Source organism: Fringilla coelebs, assembly GCF_963513975.1.
Source record: "Fringilla coelebs genome assembly, chromosome: 31".
In the NCBI taxonomy this organism is placed as follows: domain Eukaryota; kingdom Metazoa; phylum Chordata; class Aves; order Passeriformes; family Fringillidae; genus Fringilla; species Fringilla coelebs.
This window is the reverse complement of record NC_140057.1, coordinates 241,672-261,277: the sequence shown is the minus strand read 5'-3', so window position 1 is coordinate 261,277 and position 19,606 is coordinate 241,672. Positions and strand designations below refer to the sequence as shown.

The 19,606-nt window shown below is 55.5% G+C and overlaps 3 protein-coding genes across 3 annotated transcripts; 1 reads left to right on the top strand and 2 right to left on the bottom strand.

Moving 5' to 3' along the window:
• Positions 1 to 4: 4 nt before the first annotated feature.
• Positions 5 to 5,089, top strand: LOC311164346 (uncharacterized protein). The gene is made up of 4 exons (XM_084223765.1): positions 5 to 533; positions 823 to 1,833; positions 2,164 to 3,171; positions 3,616 to 5,089. Exons 1-4 carry the CDS (start codon positions 6 to 8, stop codon positions 4,591 to 4,593), a joined length of 3,525 nt encoding a protein of 1,174 aa, XP_084079891.1. The 5' UTR covers position 5; the 3' UTR covers positions 4,594 to 5,089.
• Positions 5,090 to 9,521: 4,432 nt separating this feature from the next.
• LOC311164355 (uncharacterized protein) lies at positions 9,522 to 11,503 on the bottom strand. The gene is made up of 2 exons (XM_084223780.1): positions 11,032 to 11,503; positions 9,522 to 10,839 (listed from the first exon to the last, which is right to left on the bottom strand). Exons 1-2 carry the CDS (start codon positions 11,473 to 11,475, stop codon positions 9,976 to 9,978), a joined length of 1,308 nt encoding a protein of 435 aa, XP_084079906.1. The 5' UTR covers positions 11,476 to 11,503; the 3' UTR covers positions 9,522 to 9,975.
• Positions 11,487 to 13,552, bottom strand: LOC311164308 (uncharacterized protein; the record flags this gene model as incomplete). Its single annotated transcript, XM_084223716.1, has 4 exons — positions 11,487 to 11,530; positions 11,583 to 12,045; positions 12,288 to 13,295; positions 13,544 to 13,552. 4 exons carry the CDS (start codon positions 13,550 to 13,552, stop codon positions 11,487 to 11,489), a joined length of 1,524 nt encoding a protein of 507 aa, XP_084079842.1.
• Positions 13,553 to 19,606: the final 6,054 nt, after the last annotated feature.

Genomic DNA, 19,606 nt, shown 5'->3' with positions numbered 1-19,606 from the left:
AAAACATGGTGGAGCTGGGTCAGGCCCTGGGCAGGGAGGAGGGGGCTGAGGTAGTGGGCAGGTATGAAGCCCAGGTGAGGGAAGGGGCCAGAGTGGCTGCCAGCCTGGCCACTAGGGCTAGCAGGAGGAGACAGCGGCTGGAGGTGGCCCTGGGGCTGCTGGAGCGCTTGGTGGCCGCGTGTGACGAAGCCACCGCGTTCCTTCAGGGTGTACAGCGCAGGGTTGGGGACATCAAGGCCACCCTGAAGGGAACAAATGAGGCCTCCCCTGATATCCCTGAGGACTTGGTGGCCAAGGTGGCCGAGGCCGAGCGGCTGTGGGAGGCCAACGCCCGCCTGGTCAAGGATCACCTGGAGGGGACACTTCACTACATCATCGAGTTCTATATCTATGGTGAACCCACCAGCGCCAGTGCCCGTGAGGTGGCCGAGCGGTGCCAAAGAGCCATCGAGGACATCCCAAGGCTCCTTCGACCCCAGAAGCGTCCCCAAGGTGTCCCCAAGGTTTCCTCAGTGAGCGTGGAGCCCCAAGAGGTGCGATGGTGCAGGGGGGAGGGGAACAGAACAGAGGGAACACTGTGGGTGGGAGGGGAGGGGGCAATGGGGTATACGGGGGCCATGGGGGGTGGTGGGGGTGGCAGAGGGGACAGCAGAGGGGCAGGGAGTGGGAGGGCCTATGAAGGGAGGGGCAGGGTGTGGCAGAGGGAACAAGAGGCTGACAAAGGGATAGAGGGTATAAATGGGGTCCCTGGGGGGCTGGGGGCCACTCCAGGAAGCCACAAGTGCCATCAGGTCCCTGACACCTCCCCTGTCCCCTCCCCAGCTGTCCCCAGCCCTGCTGCAGCCACAGGTCACTGTGGTGGCCATATTGGGCGCGCTGCTGGCCACCCTGCCATGGGTGGACGAGGAGATGCTGGTGTTAATGTCCCCAGGGTGCCTGCCCTGGGATCTGGAGAACTTCACCAATGAGCTTTGGGTCACCCTGTACCGCACTGATGACACCTGGAGGCGCCGCAATGTCACCTCCAATGATGATGACCCTGTCACCTTCCTGAGCCGGGCCCTGGCTGCCTACAGCAGCACCCCGGGGACCACCTGGGACTGTGTGACAATGGCAGCCAGGAAGTGGCAGCAGTCGGTGGCTCAGCTTGAGGACAGCTGGGCCAAGCTGGCCAGGAAAGCCTCCGAGCTCCGTGAGACCTGCAGGGCGGTGGCGAATGAGGCGGCCGACAGGGAGGCCACTGCTGTCACCTGGGCCAGGGAACTGCAGGACAAGGTTGCCCGTGATGGGACAGCTCAGGAAAACATGGTGGAGCTGGGTCAGGCCCTGGGCGGTGAGGAGGGGGCCAAGGGGGTGGATGACCGTGAAGCCCGGGTGAGGAGAGAGGCCAGGGAGGCTGTTGGCTGGGCAACAACGGCCACCATGGTGAGAGAGCAGATGGAGGCGGCCCTTGGGCTGCTGGAGCGCTTGGTGGCCGCGTGTGACGAAGCCACCGCGTTCCCCCGGGAGCTGCAGCGCAGGGTTGGGGACATCGAGGCTGCCCTGGAGGGGACAAATGAGGTGTCCCATGATGTCCCCGAGGACTTGGTGGCCAAGGTGGCCGAGACCGAGCGGCTGTGGGAGGCCAGTGCTCGCCTGGCCAAGGATCACCTGGTGGGGACAGTTCGAGACATCATCGACTTCTATTTCAATGAAGATCGCACCAGCCCCAGTGCCTGTGGGGTGGCTGAGCGGTGCCAAAGAGCCATCGAGGACATCCCAAGGTACCTTCAACTCCCAGAATGTCCCCAGAGCGTCCCCAAGGTTTCCCCAGTGAGCACGGAGCCCCAGGAGGTGTGTGGGTTGTGGGGGGGGGGGGTGTGGAAGAGGGGGCAGAGGGGAAATCGGGGGGGCAGGGGACATAGCGGGTTGTTGAAAGAGTACAGTGGGTGATGGGGGGGACAGGAGGGATTGGCAGGAAGAGGGAAGGTGACAGAGAGGTGGAGGGAAAATGGGGGGAAGGGGAAAGTGGGGGAGGACGTGGACACGGTGTTGGGGGGTGGCAGAGGGAACAAGAGACTGACAACGGGATGGAGGGGACAAAGACCCCACAGGGGCAAGGGGCCACCACAGGAGGCCACATGTGCCATCAGGTCCCTGACACCTCCCCTATCCTCTCCCTAGCTGTCCCCAGCCCTGCTGCAGCCACAGATCACTGTGGTGGCCACCCTGGGCGAGCTGCAGGCCACCCTGCCCAGTCTGGATGCGATGATGCTGCCTGTGTCCACAGTGAGCCTGTACTGGGACCTGGTGGACTTCACTGAGAACCTCTGGGTCACCCTGTACTGCATTGATGACACCTGGTGGTGCCGCAATGTCACCTCTGATGATGATGACTCTCTCACCTCCCTGAGCCAGGCCCTGGCCGCCTATGAGAGCACAGAATGGACCACTTGGCACCATGTGACAATGGTGGCCGGCCAGTGGCAGCGGTCAGTGGCTGTGCTTGTGGACAGGTGGGCCAAGCTGGCCAGGAAAGCCACCAAGCTCTGCAACACCTGCAGGGAGGTGGCCCCTGAGGCGGCCGACATGGCGGCCACCGCCACCGCCCGGGCCAGGGAGCTGCAGGATGAGGCTACCCGTGATGGGACAGCTCAGGAAAACATGGTGGAGCTGGGTCAGGCCCTGGGCAGGGAGGAGGGGGGTGAGGTGGTGGCCGGGCATGAAGCCCAGGTGAGGGAAGTGGCCAGGGTGGCTGCCAGTGAGAGAACAAAGACCACCATGATGAGACTGCTGCTGGAGGCGGCCCTGGGGCTGCTGGAGCGCTTGGTGGCTGCGTGTGACGAAGCTGCCGTGTTCCCCCGGGAGCTGCAGCGCAGGGTTGGGGACATTGAGGCTGCCCTGAAGGGGAGAATTTACAGATTCTTTGATGTCCCCGAGGACTTGGTGGCCAAGGCAGCCATGGCTGAGCGGCTGTGGGAGGCAAACGCTCGCCTGGCCAAGGATCACCTGCTGGGGACTGTCGATGACATCATCAAGTTATTGTTCACTGGTGCTCCTGCCAGCCCCAGTGTCTGTGGGGTGGCCGAGCAGTGCCAAAGAGCCATCGAGGACATCCCAAGTCTCCTTCGACCCCCGCAGAGTCCCCAGAGCATCCCCAGGGTGTCCCCAGTGAGCATGGAGCCCCAAGAGGTGAGATGGGGGTGGGGTCGGGGGGGGGAGAACAGAACAGGGGAGACACTGGGTGCAGACGGGGCAATGAGGGAGAGAGGGGACACGGTGGGAGTGGCAGGAGGGGACAGGTGGTCCCTAAGGGGACAGGAGGGAGAGGCAGGAAGGGGGGAGGTGACAGACGGGTGGAGGGGAAAGGGAGGGGGAGGGGGCAATGGGAGATGGGGATGACTTGGGGGGAGGATTGGACATGGGAGATGGCAGGCTGTGGCAGAGGGGACAGCAGAGGGTGGCTGGGGCTACAAGTGTGATAGCAGGGGGTGGCAGAGGGGACAAGAGGGTGACAGAGGGGACAGCACAGCCCTCCAGGAAGGGGACAGAGGGGACCCCGCGAGGGCACAGGGGCCCCCCCAGGAGGCCCCAAATGCCACCAGGTCCCTGACACTTCCCGTTTCTCCTCCCTAGCCATCCCTTTCCCAGCTGCTGGAGGCTCTGGTGTCCGTGGTGGCCACCCTGGGTGAGGTGGTGGCCACCGTGACCGGGCCACACCGGGGTGTGCGGCGCTGTGTGCCCCCGAAGACCCTGCACGCGGCCCTGAGGAACTTCACCTGGAGCCTCCGTAAGAGCCTGGACCACCCCGGTGTCACCTCCCTGGGTGACTCTGGTGTCACCTCCCTGGGCCAGGCCCTGGCCACCCTCAGGGCAGCCCCAGGGGTCACCTGGGCCAATGTGAGAGCTGTGGCCAGTGCCTGGCGGGAGTTGGTGGCTGCACACGAGCAGAGATGGGAACAGCTGAAAGAGGAGGCCACCAAGCTCCATGATGCCTGTGAGGACGTGGCCAACGCCTGGGCCAGGGACCAGCAGGACGAGGCCACCCACAGGGGGACAGCTGGGGACAACCTGGTGGCCACAGCCCAGCAGCTGCCAGTGGCCCTGGACAGGGATGAGGAGGCTTCAGCGGATTCCATGCGCAATGCCCAGATGGCAGCGGCCACCAACGAGGCCGTGGTGGCCACCAGGCGTGCAAGGATGGCCATCAGGAGGAGACATTGGTCCGAGGTGGCCCTGGGGCCGCTGCACCACTTGGTGGACGCGTGTGACAGAGCCTCTGAGTTTATCAGTTGCACTGAGTGCCAGCTCAGGGACATTGATGCTGCCCTGGAGGGGACAAATGAGGCGTCCCCTGATGTCCCTGAGGACTTGGTGGCCAAAGTGGCCAAGGCCGAGCAGCTGTGGGAGGCCAGTGCCCGGCTGTTCAAGCATCACCTGCTGGGGACACTTGGGGACATCCACAACTTCCTCTTGAGTCCCTATGGTGGCCGTGGTGGCCCCAATGGCCCTGGCAGCCGCGCAGTGGCCGAGAGGTGCCAAAAAGCCATCGAGGACATCCCAAGGCTGCTTCAAGACAGTGACGTCACCGCTGCGACATCATCACGGCAGTGACAGCATTGGGGACATTGCTGCTGTCACCTGTGCCCTCCCCATGCAGTATTTGAGACAAATTTGGGGAATTTTCATTGAAATTGCCCCAAATCCTGATGGGAATTCCTGGGGTGATGTTACTGGGGACACTCAGGGGACACTCTGGAATACTCAGGGACACTCAGGGAACACTCAGGGACAGGGGTGAATGAATCCCCTCAGCAGCTTCCAGCTTTCCACTGTGCCTGCAGCAGAGCCAGGGTATAAATGACAATTTAATAATTGGCTTCTGCAATTCTGCATTGCCTTCTGCACTTTTGTATTGCCTTTTGCACTTTTGTATTGCTTTTTGTACTTTTGTACTGCCTTTTGTACTTTTGTATTGCCTTTTGCATTTCTGCATTGCCTTTTGCACAGTGTTATTGGTCACCAGCAATTTGATATGGTATTTGATACTGATATTGATTATGAGTGATTCCTTGTAGCTGCTGGTTGGTGCAATATAATCTATCTGTTCATGTGTGCACCGTACAGGTTATTAAGAATTTAATTAATTTATTAATATCTCTATATAAATCAGACCAGGCTGATCTGAGCTCTGTGTCAGACACATCACTTGACCCCACTGAGGGACGAGTGGTCAATAAATCCACCCCAACGTTCCCTGAGGGGAGCACAGCCAGGGAGCTGCTTCAAGGCACTGTCACTGAGATATTTCCCCTTGGAAACCCTGGGTGGGATGAAAATACACCCAAACAGATGGCAAAACTGAAATGATATCAAACCCTCGAGGAAGGGATCCAACAGCTGAGGGAAGTGGCAGCGTTGGAGGGACTCTTTGGGAGGGATGGAACCCATGATAATGACCCCGACGAGGTCAGGTGCACAGGGCAAATGCTGTGGGGTCTGGCAAATCTGGGGCCATCTCAATGCACCGCCTGCATTGCAAGGATTGATGCTGATACCAACCGAGAGACAGTGGGCTCTGTCACCAACAAGCTCAGAAATTATGAGAGTGTGATTAATGGCCCCATGCAGGCTCATGTCTCTGCCGTGGTCAAGGAACTCAAAGAGGAGATGAGGGAGATGAGGGAGGAGGTGAGGAAGATCAGTGCAGCACCCGTGTGAGTCACAGGCCCCAAAGTCAGAGCCCAACGTCCCCCAGCTGGACAGAGAGGGTGCACCCCACGGGCTGACCTGTGGCTCTGTCTGTGTGACCATGGGGCGGACATGAGAGGGTGGGATGGGAAACCCACTTCTGTTGGGAAGGATGAAACTCTGACAAGAAAGTCTCACAGGTGTGTGTGCTGGGCAGGAAGATTTTTGAATGTTGAATCTGAAGAGGGAATAGAGATGGAAGCAAGTTTTGATGTAGAAGGAAAGAATTGCTGAGCCAGTCTTACTGGGTAACCAAGGAGGCAAAGGGTGTGTGAGTTAGAAGGGGTTTTATGGCTTAGAGCAAAGGATAAACCCACCTCAAGCACGAAGATGTTTTTACCAAGCAGAAAGAGAGCACAGGCAAAAAAATCAGCAATGTAGCAAGTAGAAAAAAGGTCTCAGAATTTTCCACTGCAAGAGAACTGAAAAACTTCTGGCTTCAACTGTAATGAACTAACTTTTAGTGATGCGAGAACAACAACATGAATATGGTAATTATAGTAGTTATGATAGGCTATAGGTAAAAGTAAAGGTATGGATTGGTTCTACTGCATTAAGATACTCAGCAAAGAAAAGTATATAATGCATTGTAACCAAAATTAGAGGGTCTCCTGCAGCTGGAGCTGACAGCTGTAGGCAGAGGCTCTGTCACCCACGACCCTGGAGTGCTGGAACATCTTGGATATAATAAACTGCATTTTGAAGAGCCCCTGGAGTCCCACATCTCTCATTTCATCTCTTACAGTGGTGCCCAACGTGGGGCACCATCAGTAACAGCCTGAATGAGGGATGTGGGTCTCCAGGCCTGCCTGCAGCTGGAGCTGACAGCTGTAGGTGCAGAATGAATCACCCATGGCCCTGGACTGCTGTAAGGTCTTGGATGTAATAAACTGCATTTTGAAGAGCCCCTGGAGTCCCACATCTCTCATTTCCTCTCTTACAGTGGCGCCCAACGTGGGGCACCATCAGTAACAGCCTGAATGAGGGATGTGGGTCTCCAGGCTTACCTGGAGCTGGAGCTGACAGCTGTAGGTGCAGGCTGTGTCACCCATGGTCCTGGACTGCTGTAAGGTCTTGGATGTAACAAACTGCAGTTTGAGGAGCTGCCTGGAGTCCCACATCCCTCATTTCAACTCCTACAGTGGTGCACAGGGCAAATGCTGTGGGGTCTGGCAAATCTGGGGCCATCTCAATACACCGCCTTCATTGCAACAATGATTGATGCTGATACCGACCGAGAGACAGTGGGCTCTGTGGCCAACAAGCTCAGAAATTGTGAAAAATGCGTATTTTATGATTGGCTTTTCACAAATATTAAAATGAGCATTATATGTGTTATGTTAGAAAGTGGTGCTGTATAATTTTCCTAAGTAGTTTTCCTAGGGTGACATTGTGATGCTGGCATCCCCATTTGTCAGTTCTGTTTGTTCTGGACATTATGTTCTGTGCCTTCAAGACTGGCTCTGAAGAGCAAAGTTTTGTTTTGTTTGGTTTGGTTTGGTTTGTTACCAGCCTGCTCCCCCACAGCTGGTGGGACACACAGACGGGGCAGTACATAGCGCTGCTTTTGCTTTGCTCTTGCTCTTGCTTCTGCTTTGCTCCTGCTTTGCTCTTGCTTTTTGCTCCTGCTCATTAGTTATTTTAGCTCAGCACTCCGAATTTTTCCCTGGACTGTTTTTCCTTTCCCTTTTCTGGAACCACTCCAGCCTCCTCCTGACTGGGCCCTGGGAAACACCCAGAGTTTGCACCCTGTGGCTGCAGCAGCTGCCCCAGCGCTGGAGGGGCTGATAACAGTGACCACCCCCAGAGAGACTTTCTGAATTTGTCATCTTTTTCAGAGCGGTGAGAGAGTGCTGTCATCTGATATTGTTCATTTTGTGTGCTGGGGGTGCTGTGCCTGTTCAATAAACAGGTTCTTTCCACTTCTCTCTGAGGAATCCTTCCCAAACCAGTTGGGGGGGGGGCAGTGTGGGTTTGCTCTCTGGAGGGGCCCCTTTTGGGGATTCTCACCCAGATTTGCCCTAAACCAGGACAGTATGGTGTAGATGGTGATAGAAGAAGAGGTGGATTATATCCTAGGTTCCAATATAAAATATATTCTATTCCCATCCTCAAGAGCTGTTGAAACCAGGAGGGGCATTGTTGCTATAGGACACAAAATAACGCGATTGGAAACGCAGCTCTCCCAAGGTAAAAAAGAGCACTTTTCATTTCTGACTCCAATATTTGTAGATTTCCAAAAGTGACAGTGGACTGGAGGGTGAAAGTGCCTCCTCTCCAATGACACTGGGCAAACCAACAGTCCATCAAATTTCTCCTCCTCCAGAAAAGAATGCAAAATAATACGTTATTTACAAAAAGTGTTTGAGAAAGTTCATTACAAGACTGTAAACAGAAGACTCACAAAAATGTAAAAAGCAGGGCCACAGGGCATTGTTTTTTCCTTATCTCCAGTTAATGGGCCCATCAATGCCTTGCCCCATGACTCAGAGATAACTCCCTCCAGGAGCCATTTCTGTTTGATGGGCAATCAAGGACCAATCATGACTCAGAATGATATCAGCCCATTGGGAGATGCTCCGCCCAGTGGGAGGAGCTCAGCATCCCCACCTGGTTATCATCTGGGCTTTGGGACAGAACAGGCAGCCCTTACCCGCTGGTTTCCAGAGGACAAAAGCTGCCAGATCTTTCCTACGGGATCAACACTTCAACAAGACCATTTCATCTGGACTGGTACCACCCTGCTAACCAGCAGGGTGTCAGGCTGTGTTCTGACTCTCTCAGTGGTTTTTATTTTGTATTATTGCATGTTTTTGGGGCTTTTTTTCCTTTTTCCTAATTGCATTTCTGCCTTGGAGTCTCTCACTGGTTTTGCTTCCAAACCAGAACATAATTTTGGCGCCCAACGTGCAGCACCAAGGATTTTGCCCAACGACCGCGTTACACTGGGTGGGTAATGCAGAAGAATGGGGAAACCCCTTGTGTACCACAAGGAGAACGAATTTTAACTGAGAACTGTGTGTAAAGTTTCATTCTGTGTTTTACATATATATATATATCAAGGAGAGTATTGGTTTGGGTATAGATGGTAATAGAATGAGGGGTGGATTATGTCCTAGACTCCAATATAAAGATGTTTTCTATTCCCATCCCCAAGAGCTGCTGAATCCAGGAGGGGCATTGTATTTCCCTTATCTCCTGTTAATGGGCCCATCAATGCCATGCCCATGACTCAGAGATAACTCCCTCCAGGAGCCATTTCTGTTTGATGGGCACTCCAGGACCAATCATGACTCAGAACGGTATCAGCCCATTGGGAGATGCTTTTCTACAGGATCACCACTTCAACAAGACCATTTCATCTGGGCTGCTACCACCACCCTAACCAGCAGGGTGTCAGGTTGTATTCTGACTCTGTCAGTGGTTTTATTTTGTACTATTGCATGTGTTTTGGGGTTTTTTCCCTTTTCCTAATAAACTGTATTTCTTAATTGGAGTCTCTCACTGGTTTTGCATTCAAAGCAGAACAGTTGGGCACTGGCCATGGTTGTTTGGCTTGATTGATCAATTGGATCCACGTGTGTGTTGTGACTGTCTGCCCAGGGCCATGCGTTTTTCTCAGTAGTAAAGGATGGTATAACAAAGGGATTGATCAGTGATGTGTCTGACACAGACTTCAGATCAGCCTGGTGTGATTTATATAGAGGTCATTTATTTATTTATGTATTTATATATATAAAGGGCATTCATTCATTCAATTATTCGTTCATTCATTAATAGGCTGTACAGTGCACACATGAACTGATGGATTATATTGCACCAACCAGCAGCTACAAGGAGTCATCAATAATCAATATCAGTATCAAATACCGTATCAAACTGCTGGTGATCAATAATAATGTGTAAAAGGCAATACAAAAGTGCAAAAGGCAATTATTAAATTGTCATTTCTATCACAGCTCTTCTTCATCCACAGTGGAAAGCTCGAATTCGCTGAGGGGAGTCATTCACCCCAATCCCTGAGTGTCCCCTGAGCGTCCCAAGTGTCCCCAGAGTTTCCCTGAGTATCTCCTGAGTGTCCCTGAGTGTCCCCGGAGTGTCCCCAGTGAGATCACCCCAGGAATTCCCCTCAGGATTTGAGACAGTATCATTGAAAATTCCCAGAAAACTCCCCAAATCTGTCTCAAATACTGCACAAGGAGGGGACAAGTGACAGCAGCGATGTCCCTGATGATGTCTCTGCCGCTATGTCAAACTTTCCTGCAGCAGCCTTGGGATGTCCTTGATGGCTCTTTGGCACCGCTCGGCCACCGCACGGCTGCCAGGGCCACCGGGGCCACCATGGCCACCACAAGGACTCAAGAGGATGTTGTCGATGTCCCCAAGTGCCCCCAGCAGGTGATCCTTGGCCAGGCGGGTGCTGGCATCCCACAGACAGTCAAACTTGGCCACCTTGGCCACCAAGGCCTGGAGGACATCAGGGGACACCTCGTTTGTCCCCTTCAGGGTGGCCTCGATGTCCCTGAGCCGCCACTCCATGTTCCAGTTGAACAAGGTTGCTCTGTCACATGTGACCACCAAGCGCTGCAGCGGCCCCAGGGCCACCACAGCCCAATGTCCCCTCCTGGGGGCCACCACAGCCTCTCCCACGGCCTCATTGGTGGCTGCTGCCACCTGGGCATCGTGCGTGGCCATTTCCCTGGCCACCTCCTCCTTGTCCAGGGCCACCATCAGCTGCTGCTCCATGACCACCTTCTCACGGAGCTTGGTGGCCTCTCTGGCCAGCCAGTCCCAGCTGTCCACGAGCCTGGCCACCAACTTCTGCCATGCCTTGGCTGCGGCTCTCACATTGGTCCAGGTGGTTCCTGGGGTGGTCCTGAGGGTGGCCAGGGCCCGGCCTAGGGACGGGACACCACAGTGGCCCTGGGAAGTGACACCGCCATGGTTCAAGATCACATTGATGCTCCGGGTGAATCTCCTCAGGTCCTCATGCAGGGAGTTGGGGGACTTGTGTAGGAACTTGCCCCTGTGTGGCCCTGTCACGGTCGCCATCACCTCGCCGAGGGTGGCCACCACAGCCACCAGCACCTGCAACTGTGGAGGGGAGACCTGGGGAGGGGACAGGGGAGGTGTCAGGGACCTGGTGGCACTTGTGGCCTCCTGTAGTGGCCCCCGTGACCCCAAGGGGTCCCCTTTGCCCCTATGTCCCTTTGTCAGCCCCCTGTCCCCACTGCCACCCCCCGCCAGCCCCCTTGTTCCCCCAGTGTAGTCTCTGTCCCCCCCACCCTCCCCCCGTCGCACCTCTTGGAGCTCCATGCTCACTGGGGACACCCTGAGGACGCTCTGGGGACACTCTGGCGGTCGAAAGAGCCTTGGGATGTCCTCCGTGGCTCTTTGGCACCACTCGGCCACCCCACAGGCACTGCGCCCTGCAGGACCAGCAGTGAAATAGAAGTCGATGACGTCGTCAATTGCCCCCACCAGGTGATCCTTGACCAGACGGGTGTTGGCCTCCCACAGTTGCTCGGCCACGGCCACCTTGGCCACCAAGGCCTTGGGGACATCGGGGGATGCCTCATTTGTCCCCTTCATGGTGTCCCTGGTGTTCCTGAGCAGGCGCTGCAGCTCCCGGGGGAACGCGGTGGCTTCGTCACACGCGGCCACCAAGCGCTCCAGCAGCCCCAGGGCTGCCTCCACCCGCTGTCTCACCATGGTGGCCCTTGCTGCCTCGCTGGCAGCCACCATGGCCAGTCTCCTCACCCAGGCTTTATGCCCAGCCACCACCTTGGCCCTATCCTCCCTGTCCAGGGCCTGACCCAGCTTAATCATGTTTTTCTGAGCTGTCCCATAACAGGCAGCCTTGTCCTGCAGGTCCTCTGCCCGGGTGGCGGCGGTGGTCGCCCTGTCCGCCACCTCAGTGGCCATCACCCTGCAGGTGTTGCGGAGCTCGGTGGCCTTCCTGGCCAGCCGGGCCCACCTGTCCACAAGCACAGCCACCGACCGCTGCCATTCACTGGCCACCATCATCACATCGTCCCAGGTGGTCCCTGGGGTGCTCTTGTAGGCGGCCAGGGCCTGGCTCAGGGAGGTGACATAGTCCTCATAATCGGAGGTGACATCGTGGCACCTCCAGCTGTCATCAATGCGGTACAGGGCGTACTGGAGCTCCTTGGTGAAATCCTCCAGGTCCCAGTACAGGCACCCTGGGGACATGAGCAGCAGCATCATCTCCTCATCCCGACTGGGCAGGGTGGCCAGCAGCTCACCCAGAGTGGCCACCACAGTGACTGGCACCTGCAGCAGCGCCGGGGACAGCTGGGGAGGGAACAGGGGAGGTGTCAGGGACCTCATGGCACTTGTGGCCTTTCTGTGGTGGTCCCCTGCACCTGAGGAGTCCCATTTGTGCCCTCCATACCTTTGTCAGCATCTTGTTTCCTCTGCCACCCCCCACCAGCCCCTGTGTCCCCTCCCACTCTGTGTCCCCTCCATTCACCCTGTGCCCCCTCCCCCCCCAGCATCCTCTCTGTCCCCCTCTCCCCCCTGCCCCCCCATCGCACCTCTTGGGGCTCCATGCTGACTGGAGACACCTGCGGGATACCTTGGGGATGCTCCGGGAGTTGAATGAGCCTTGGGATGTCCTCGGTGGCTCTTTGGCACCGCTCGGCCACCTCACGGGCACTGGGGCTGGCAGGAGCACCAGTGAACAAGAACTTGGTGATGTCGTCAACTGCCCCCAGCAGGTGATCCTTGGCCAGGCGGGCGTTGGCCTCCCACAGCCGCTCGGCCTCGGCCACCTTGGCCACCAAGTCCTTGGGGATATCAGGGGACACCTCACTTGTTCCTTTCAGGGTGGCCTCGGTGTCCCTGAGCAGGCGCTGCAGCTCCCGGGGGAACGCGGTGGCTTCGTCACACGCGGCCACCAAGCGCTCCAGCGGCCCCAGGGCCGCCTCCACCCGGTCTCTCTCCATGGTGGCCCTTCTTGCCTCGCTGGCAGCCACCATGGCCTCTCTCCTCACCCAGGCTTCATGGCCGGCCACCACCTCGGCCCCCTCCTCCTCACCCAGGGCCTGACCCAGCTCCACCATGTTTTCCTGAGCTGGCCCATAACGGGCAGCCTCGGCCTGCAGCTCCCTGGCCCAGGCAGTGGCGGTGGCTGCCTCAGTGGCCGCCTTGGTGACCACTTCCCTCCAGGCGTTGCGGAGCTCGGTGGCCTTCCTGGCCAGCCGGGCCCAGCTGTTCACGAGCGCAGACAGCGACCACTGCCACTCCCAGGCTGCCATTGTCACATGGAACTGGGGGGTCGATCGGGGGCTCTCATAGGCAGCCAGGGCCCGGCTCAGGGAGGTGGGAGGGTCACCATCATCGGATGTGTCAGTGCGGCGCCACCAGGTGGCATCAGTGCGGTACAGGGTGACCCGGAGCTCCCTGGTGAAGAACTCCAGGTCCCAGTACGGGCACCCTGGGGACCAGGGCCGCATCATCTCGTCCTGTCTGGGCAGGGTGGCCAGCAGCTCGCCCAGGGTGGCCACCACGGTGACCTGTGGCTGCAGCAGGGCCGGGGACAGCTGGGGAGGGGACGGGGCGGTGTGAGGGACCTGGTGGCACTTGCAGCCTCCTGTGGTGGCCCCCTGACCCCGAGGGTCCTTTTTGCCCTTCCCTGGAGGGCTCTGCTGTCCCCTCTGTCACTTTGTCACCCCCCCAACCCCTCTGTCACCCCCTGCCATCTCCTGTTGTACCCCCTTCTCCCCTCTGTCACCCTCCCCCTTCCTGCTATGCCCTCCTGTCCCCTTTGTGACCCCCTGTCCCCTCCCACCACCCCCATGTCCCCTCCGTCCCCCACTGCCCCCTTCACCCCCCCACCGTGTCCCCTCTCTCCCCTCCTCCCCCCACCTCTCTGGGATTGTTGCACCTCTCGGGACTCCATGGCTGCTGGGGACACTCCAGGGACACTCCGGGGACACTCTGGGGGCACTCCAGGGACACTCTGGCAACACTCTGGGTGACAAACACGCCCGGCTGACAGTTGGGGAAACGCAGGAATGTGGCGCAGGCGAATAGGGGAAACGGGAAGGGGTGATGTCACTTCCCCCTGACCGTGGGGCCAGGCTGGGGTTCTCAATGTCCCCCGCTGTCCCCAACAGGACCCCTCAGGGTCCCCAACAAGGCCCAAGTGGCCCCTGATGTCCTGTTGGGGATGCTGGGGACACACCGGAGTCCTGTTGGGGACGCTGTGGGGACATCAGAGATACTGTGGTGACTCAAAATGGGACAGGGGACATCAGGGTGGTGTCCCAAAGGGAAGGACACAGAGATGCCTCCAGGGTCCCCGCTGTGTCCCTGGTGTCCCCAGCTGGACACTTGGGCCATGTGGGGACACATCAGGGTCCTGTCGGGGACATTGGGGGGACATTGGGGACCCTGCCCTGGCCCTTCAGGTGGGGAGGGCAAGGGGGTCAGTGATGTCACCTCTTCCTACTTCCTTCATCCATCTGAGCCACATTCCTGTGTATCCCCAACTGTCACCCAGGCGTGTTGGTCACCTGGAATATCTCCAGAGTGTCCCTGGAGTGTTCCCAAGGTGTCCCTAGTGTATCCCCAGTGTGTCCCCAGAGTGTCCCCAGAGTGTCCCCAGAGGCCATGGAGTCCCTCGAGGTGTGACAATCCCGGTGTGGGGGGACATGGGGGTGACAGAGGGGACAGAAATGTGTGGCAGGACAGGAGGAGGTGACAGAGGGGTGGAGGGGACCGAGGGTGGCTGATAGAGGGGGGACCGCAGGAGGTGGCAGGGGGTGGCAGACAGGACGAGGGGGTGACAAAGGGACAGACGGACAGCAGAGCCCTCCAAGGATGGGAGAAAGAGGACCCCGGGAGGGCACAGGGGCCACCAGGTCCCTGACACCTCCCCTGTCCCCTGCCCAGGTGTCCCGTTCTCAGGTGCTCTGGGCTCTGGTGGACATGGTGGCCACCCTGGTCAAGGTGGCAGCCACCGTGACCGAGCCACAGAGGGATGAGCAGCAGCACGTGTCCCCAGAGTCCCTGAGGAGCTTTGCCTGGCACCTCCATAGCGCCCTGAACCACCGTGGTGTCACCCTCCTGGGCCACCGTGATGTCCCCTCCCTCAGCCAGGCCCTGGCGACCCTCGGGTCTACCCCGGGGGCCACCTGGACCAATGTGAGAGCCTCACCCTAGGCCTGGCAGGAGTCAGTGGGCTGCTTGGAGAGAGTTGCTACCTGCTGTCCCTGGAGGGCATCCGAGCTCTGTGAGGCAGGTGAGGATGAGGCTAGTGAGGATGAGGCCACCACCGAGGCCACCACTCAATCCACCGCCCAAACCAGGGACTCGCAGGACAAGGCCACCCACTGGGAGACAGCTGGGGACAACCTGGTGGCCACGGCCCAGTAGGCGCCAGTGGCCCTGGACAGGGAGGAGGTGGCCTCAGCAGGGGCCGTGCCCAAGGCCCAGGTGGCAGCGGCTACCGAGGAGGAGGAGATGGCCACCAACGATGAGGAGGAGGAGGCAGCCAGTGAGGAGGAGTCGGCCACCAGGAGGGGACAGCACTCACAGGTGGCCCTGGGGCTGCTGGACTGCTCGGTGGTCACGTGTGAAAGAGCCAGGTATTTTGTCTTCGAGATGTGGCGCCAGCTGGAGGCCATCGGGGCCACCCTGAATGAGACAAATGAGGTGCCCCTCGATGTCCCCTGGGCCGTGGTAGCCACGGTGGCCAAGGCTGAGCAGCTGTGGGAGGCCAGCGCCCGCCTGGCCATGTGTCACCTGCTGGGAATACTTTGGGCCATCTGCAGGCTCCTCACAAAGCCCCCTGGGGGGCTCTGGTGGCTCTGGTGGCTCCGATGGTCCCAGTGGCTCTGGTGGCTCTGATGGCTCCAGTGGCTGTATGGTGGCCGAGTGGTACTAAGAAGCCATCAAGGACATCCCAAGGCTGCTGTGGGGAGAGTGATGTCACAGCTGTGATGTCATTGAGGGCAGTGACATCATTTGGGACATCACCGCTGTCACCTGTCCACTCCCCACGTGGGATTTGAGACAAATGTGGGGAATTTTCTGGGAATTTTCATTGATACTGTCCCAAATCCTGATGGGACATTCTTGGGGTGACATCACTCAGTGACACACAGGTAGGACACTCAGGGACACTCGGGGACACTCAGAGACACTCAGTGACACACAGAGAGGACACTCAGGGAGGACACTCAGGGATGCTCAGGGGCACTCAGGGACAGGGACAGGGGTGAATGAGTCCCCTCAGCAGCTTCCAGCTTTCCACTGTGCCTGCAGCAGAGCTGGGTGATAAATGACAATTTAATAACTGGCTTCTGCAGTTCTGCATTGGCTGCTGCAATTCTGTATTGGCTTTTGCAAAAAAAATGCTTTCACAAGTGTTTTGCTCTGGTACTTGATTATTGATTATTGATAATTCCTTGTAGCTGCCCGCTGGTACAATATAATTGATCCGTTTATGTGTGCACCGTGTAACCAATTTAATGCTGGAATAACAAATCAATATATCACAGGCCTTAAAATATTAAAAATAGACAAATAGTAAATAGATAAATAATAAATGTTAAAATAGAGACTATGCATGTTTTAATGTTATAGATGTTAAAATAGAGAATATTAAAATGCTTTTGTGTAACTGACTCAGGTGTAAAACAATTCCCTTGTTTCTCACACCTGCAGATCGACCTCTCCAGGTGATGATAACAGTGACACAAACCTGAGAAGAATTTATAAATGGATCAGGGGGTGTGAAACAACAGGATGGAACCAGGAGAAGAAATCAAATATATTGACCTAATCTACAGAATGTTCTGCAGACAAGTCAGAGGTTCAAACCAAACAAGAGCTCCTGGAACATCCAAACCTTCCTGGAATGTTTGAATAATGTCTAAACTCAGGAATGTGTTTGTAGCCCTGCAGAGGAACCCGATCTGGAGAACAATGGGTTAAGTTAAGAGCGAGTTCTTTGGCTGAGTGCCAAAATGCTTTTATAACCCTTATTAAACATTTACAGTTTTCAAAGAGTGAACTTTGTTTTTCACACCCGGCTGTGGTTTAGGGGGAGCCTCGCTGCTGAGCGCTGACCCCGCCCCGGGGCTCACTGGAATTCCCCAAAACCGCAGCCACCAGCCCTTCTTGGGGGTTGGGTTTTTCTGTTCTTTCCTTGTCATTTGTGGAAATTTTTTACCATTGAGTTGCTGACAGGCACTGAGGGCTGAGTGCTCGAGAAGGCCGGGAGGGGAAACTCCTCTGGTTTTTGGGAGTTTCTTCAAAAGGGGGAGATACCGGGAGAATGAGGGGCAGGTAAAAACAAAGGGGTTGGGGGCAGCGTCTCTTTATTTTGCTCTTTGGCATCAGAGGAGGGCGGTCAGGCTGTCACTCACTGCAGAGAGAATTCACTGCCAGCGCTGGAGCTCAGCCCTGAGGGACCAATCACAGTCTGCTCGTGTGCAGCGGGAATTTGGAATTCTGTGTCCCCTGGGAATCCTGAATTTCATGTGCCCTGGGAATCCTGAATTTCATGTTGTTAATTTCGAGAGCAGGCTCCTGGACGAAAGTGATTTCAGCATTTATTATAAGAAAAAGAAAGGCCTGAAGCAAGGGGGCCCTCGGGCCGAGCAGGAGCGTTCCTGTCGAGGATGCTACAGCGCTGAGGCTGCTTCAGCGCTGGGGCTGCATCATGTCCTCGTTGTCCCAGATGGAGTGGCACAGATTCAGTGGGTCAGAAGCCCCTTTTGATCCTGTTTTTTGTCCCTTTGGGTTGGTTTCTTTTTGGATCCTTCCTTTGCATGAAGGTTTAAGGTGTTTGATTGGCCCATGACAGTTCTGTCCAGGCTGGCTCGTTTCATTTAGTGTTGGTGCACTTTACTGAGGTGTGCTATGGTACGTTGGGTACCCTATTTCTAATAACCACCCTTTTAACCCCTTTAACAATATAATAACCAAGCTAACAGTACATGCTTAACGATCTATGAACTATTTTACAACAGTTTCTAACTGATTTTTGGGAATTCCCCCTTCTATTTGACCAGACTTCCTGCCTGCATCAACCATTTAGAGTTCAACTTCTACTTTTCTCAGTTTCTCGTACTGTTCAAGCACATCTCTGGCATTCTGATCACTCTGTTCTTTCATTAACATTACTTTTTCACCATTTCTCCCTTCCACGTTCCCTTGCAGCATGCTGCTGCTGTGGACAATGCTGGTCACTATCCACACTAGACAGGGAATTACACATGGTAGTAATATTACACTTGCCAGTGCACACACCACAAAGAAGACCAATTTCTTCCACCATTTACCGTTCCAGGTGAACAAGTTGTCCCACCAATCAGTGTCTCCAAACAAGGGAGTCCATTTTTGTGCTCCAACAAATGTTTGTTTTCTAACATTTTGAGGAATGTTTCTAATTACATGACTGTGGTCATCGATCTCCAGGCAGCATTCTGAAGGATTACATTTCCCATAGATCCCTCCTTCCTCTGTGAGGAGGTCGTCCACTGCCAATGGGAACTCGTAAATTACTGATGGTGTTTGTTGTTGCTGCTGGTTTAAGAGATCAGTAGTCAGAGTTGTTTGATTGGACATGATTTCAAGCACTGCTTGTAGACGGATGATTCAATTAAGCATGTATGCTGGGGTTCTGTACCCCCAGGATCCATCTAGGGCCCAGGTAGCCAGCCCATCAGTATCTATAATCCTTTCTGGAGTCCAAATTTCATTGTTCCAATTTTGGGTTCCACAAAATAAACTCCTTTTCTTTCTGGTCAGATCATCATACACTGGGACTCCCAAGTTTGATTTCGCATCCTTAGGCAGTAAGAAAAAGGATGGTTTTATTGCTCCAGTTGTGCAGCTCCCGCTCCACCCTCCTGGTAAGTGCACATTGGCTGTGTTACCGCAGGTCTGAAATAGACTTTTAGGTGCATCCCTGTCATGGTTTGACGCTGGTGCAATGCTAGTGATTGATGAAAATATATTCTCTCTGGTGTCGACTGTGAGATGTGATTAGAAATAGAGCAAAGCAGGCTCTAGCTTAGGAATAAAGAAAAATAAAGAAAAAAAGTTTATTGACCGAAAACCATATGAGAGGAACACCACACAGAACTCAGAAGGAAAACTTTTTAAAACATTCTTTCTCCCCCCACTAAATTTCTAAAGCATTACAGTTAGACAAAACATTGGATTCTCAATTCAGTTACTACTCTCCAGATAACTAACTCTCAGTCTATCACCATTTTTCAGATAATCAATTCTCAGTTTATCAAGAAGAGAGGAGACCTTCTTGTGCTATGGGCTTCTTCAGGAAACACAATTGAAACTTCTTGTGTTCCCATGTCCCACATGGCACCGCCCAGAGAACATTTATTATCCTGACCTCTTCCTTCCATCTCCAGTGCTCTCACCACTGTGCATGGACCAGAGCTGCTTCTAGGGCGCCCCTTTTAAGGATTCTTTGCCCAGTTCCACAAAAAGCAAGAGTCTCTCACTTTTGGGACACCTGTCCCCTCCAAATTCACCCCCTGGGGCCGAGGGGTCTCAAGAACAGAGATCTTCTTCTTCTCTGAAGGTGTCAAAGGCAACCACTACTCTCTTCACTCCTCATCTCTGTTCACGCCACTCCTTCACATCACATCACTGCACTCTCTTGGCTCCAAGTCATCGCCTCCCCCTAAATGCGCTCTCTGTGTCACAGAAAAAATGGTTCTGTCCATGGCTATACAAGAAAAGAGTCCAGCCAAAGGCCACTCAATCGTCTCCTCCCACCTAGGATTCTTCTCAACTCTCCAGACATCTTTAACTTGCACACACTTTCATCACACTAGCCTATTTCTTTTTATTTCATCTCTGTCTCTCTTCT

Bases quoted from the DNA above. Each gene is read 5' to 3' on its own strand.
- LOC311164346 (XM_084223765.1), top strand. From the start codon at position 6: ATGGTGGAGCTGGGTCAGGCCCTGGGCAGGGAGGAGGGGGCTGAGGTA. The intron at 1,834-2,163 runs GTGTGTGGGTTG...TCCTCTCCCTAG, and splicing joins TGAGCACGGAGCCCCAGGAG to CTGTCCCCAGCCCTGCTGCA. The intron at 3,172-3,615 runs GTGAGATGGGGG...TCTCCTCCCTAG, and splicing joins TGAGCATGGAGCCCCAAGAG to CCATCCCTTTCCCAGCTGCT.
- LOC311164355 (XM_084223780.1), bottom strand. From the start codon at position 11,475: ATGGTGGCTGCCAGCGAGGCAGCAAGGGCCACCATGGTGAGACAGCGG. The intron at 10,840-11,031 runs GTGCGACGGGGG...TCCCCTCCCCAG, and splicing joins TGAGCATGGAGCTCCAAGAG to GTCTCCCCTCCACAGTTGCA.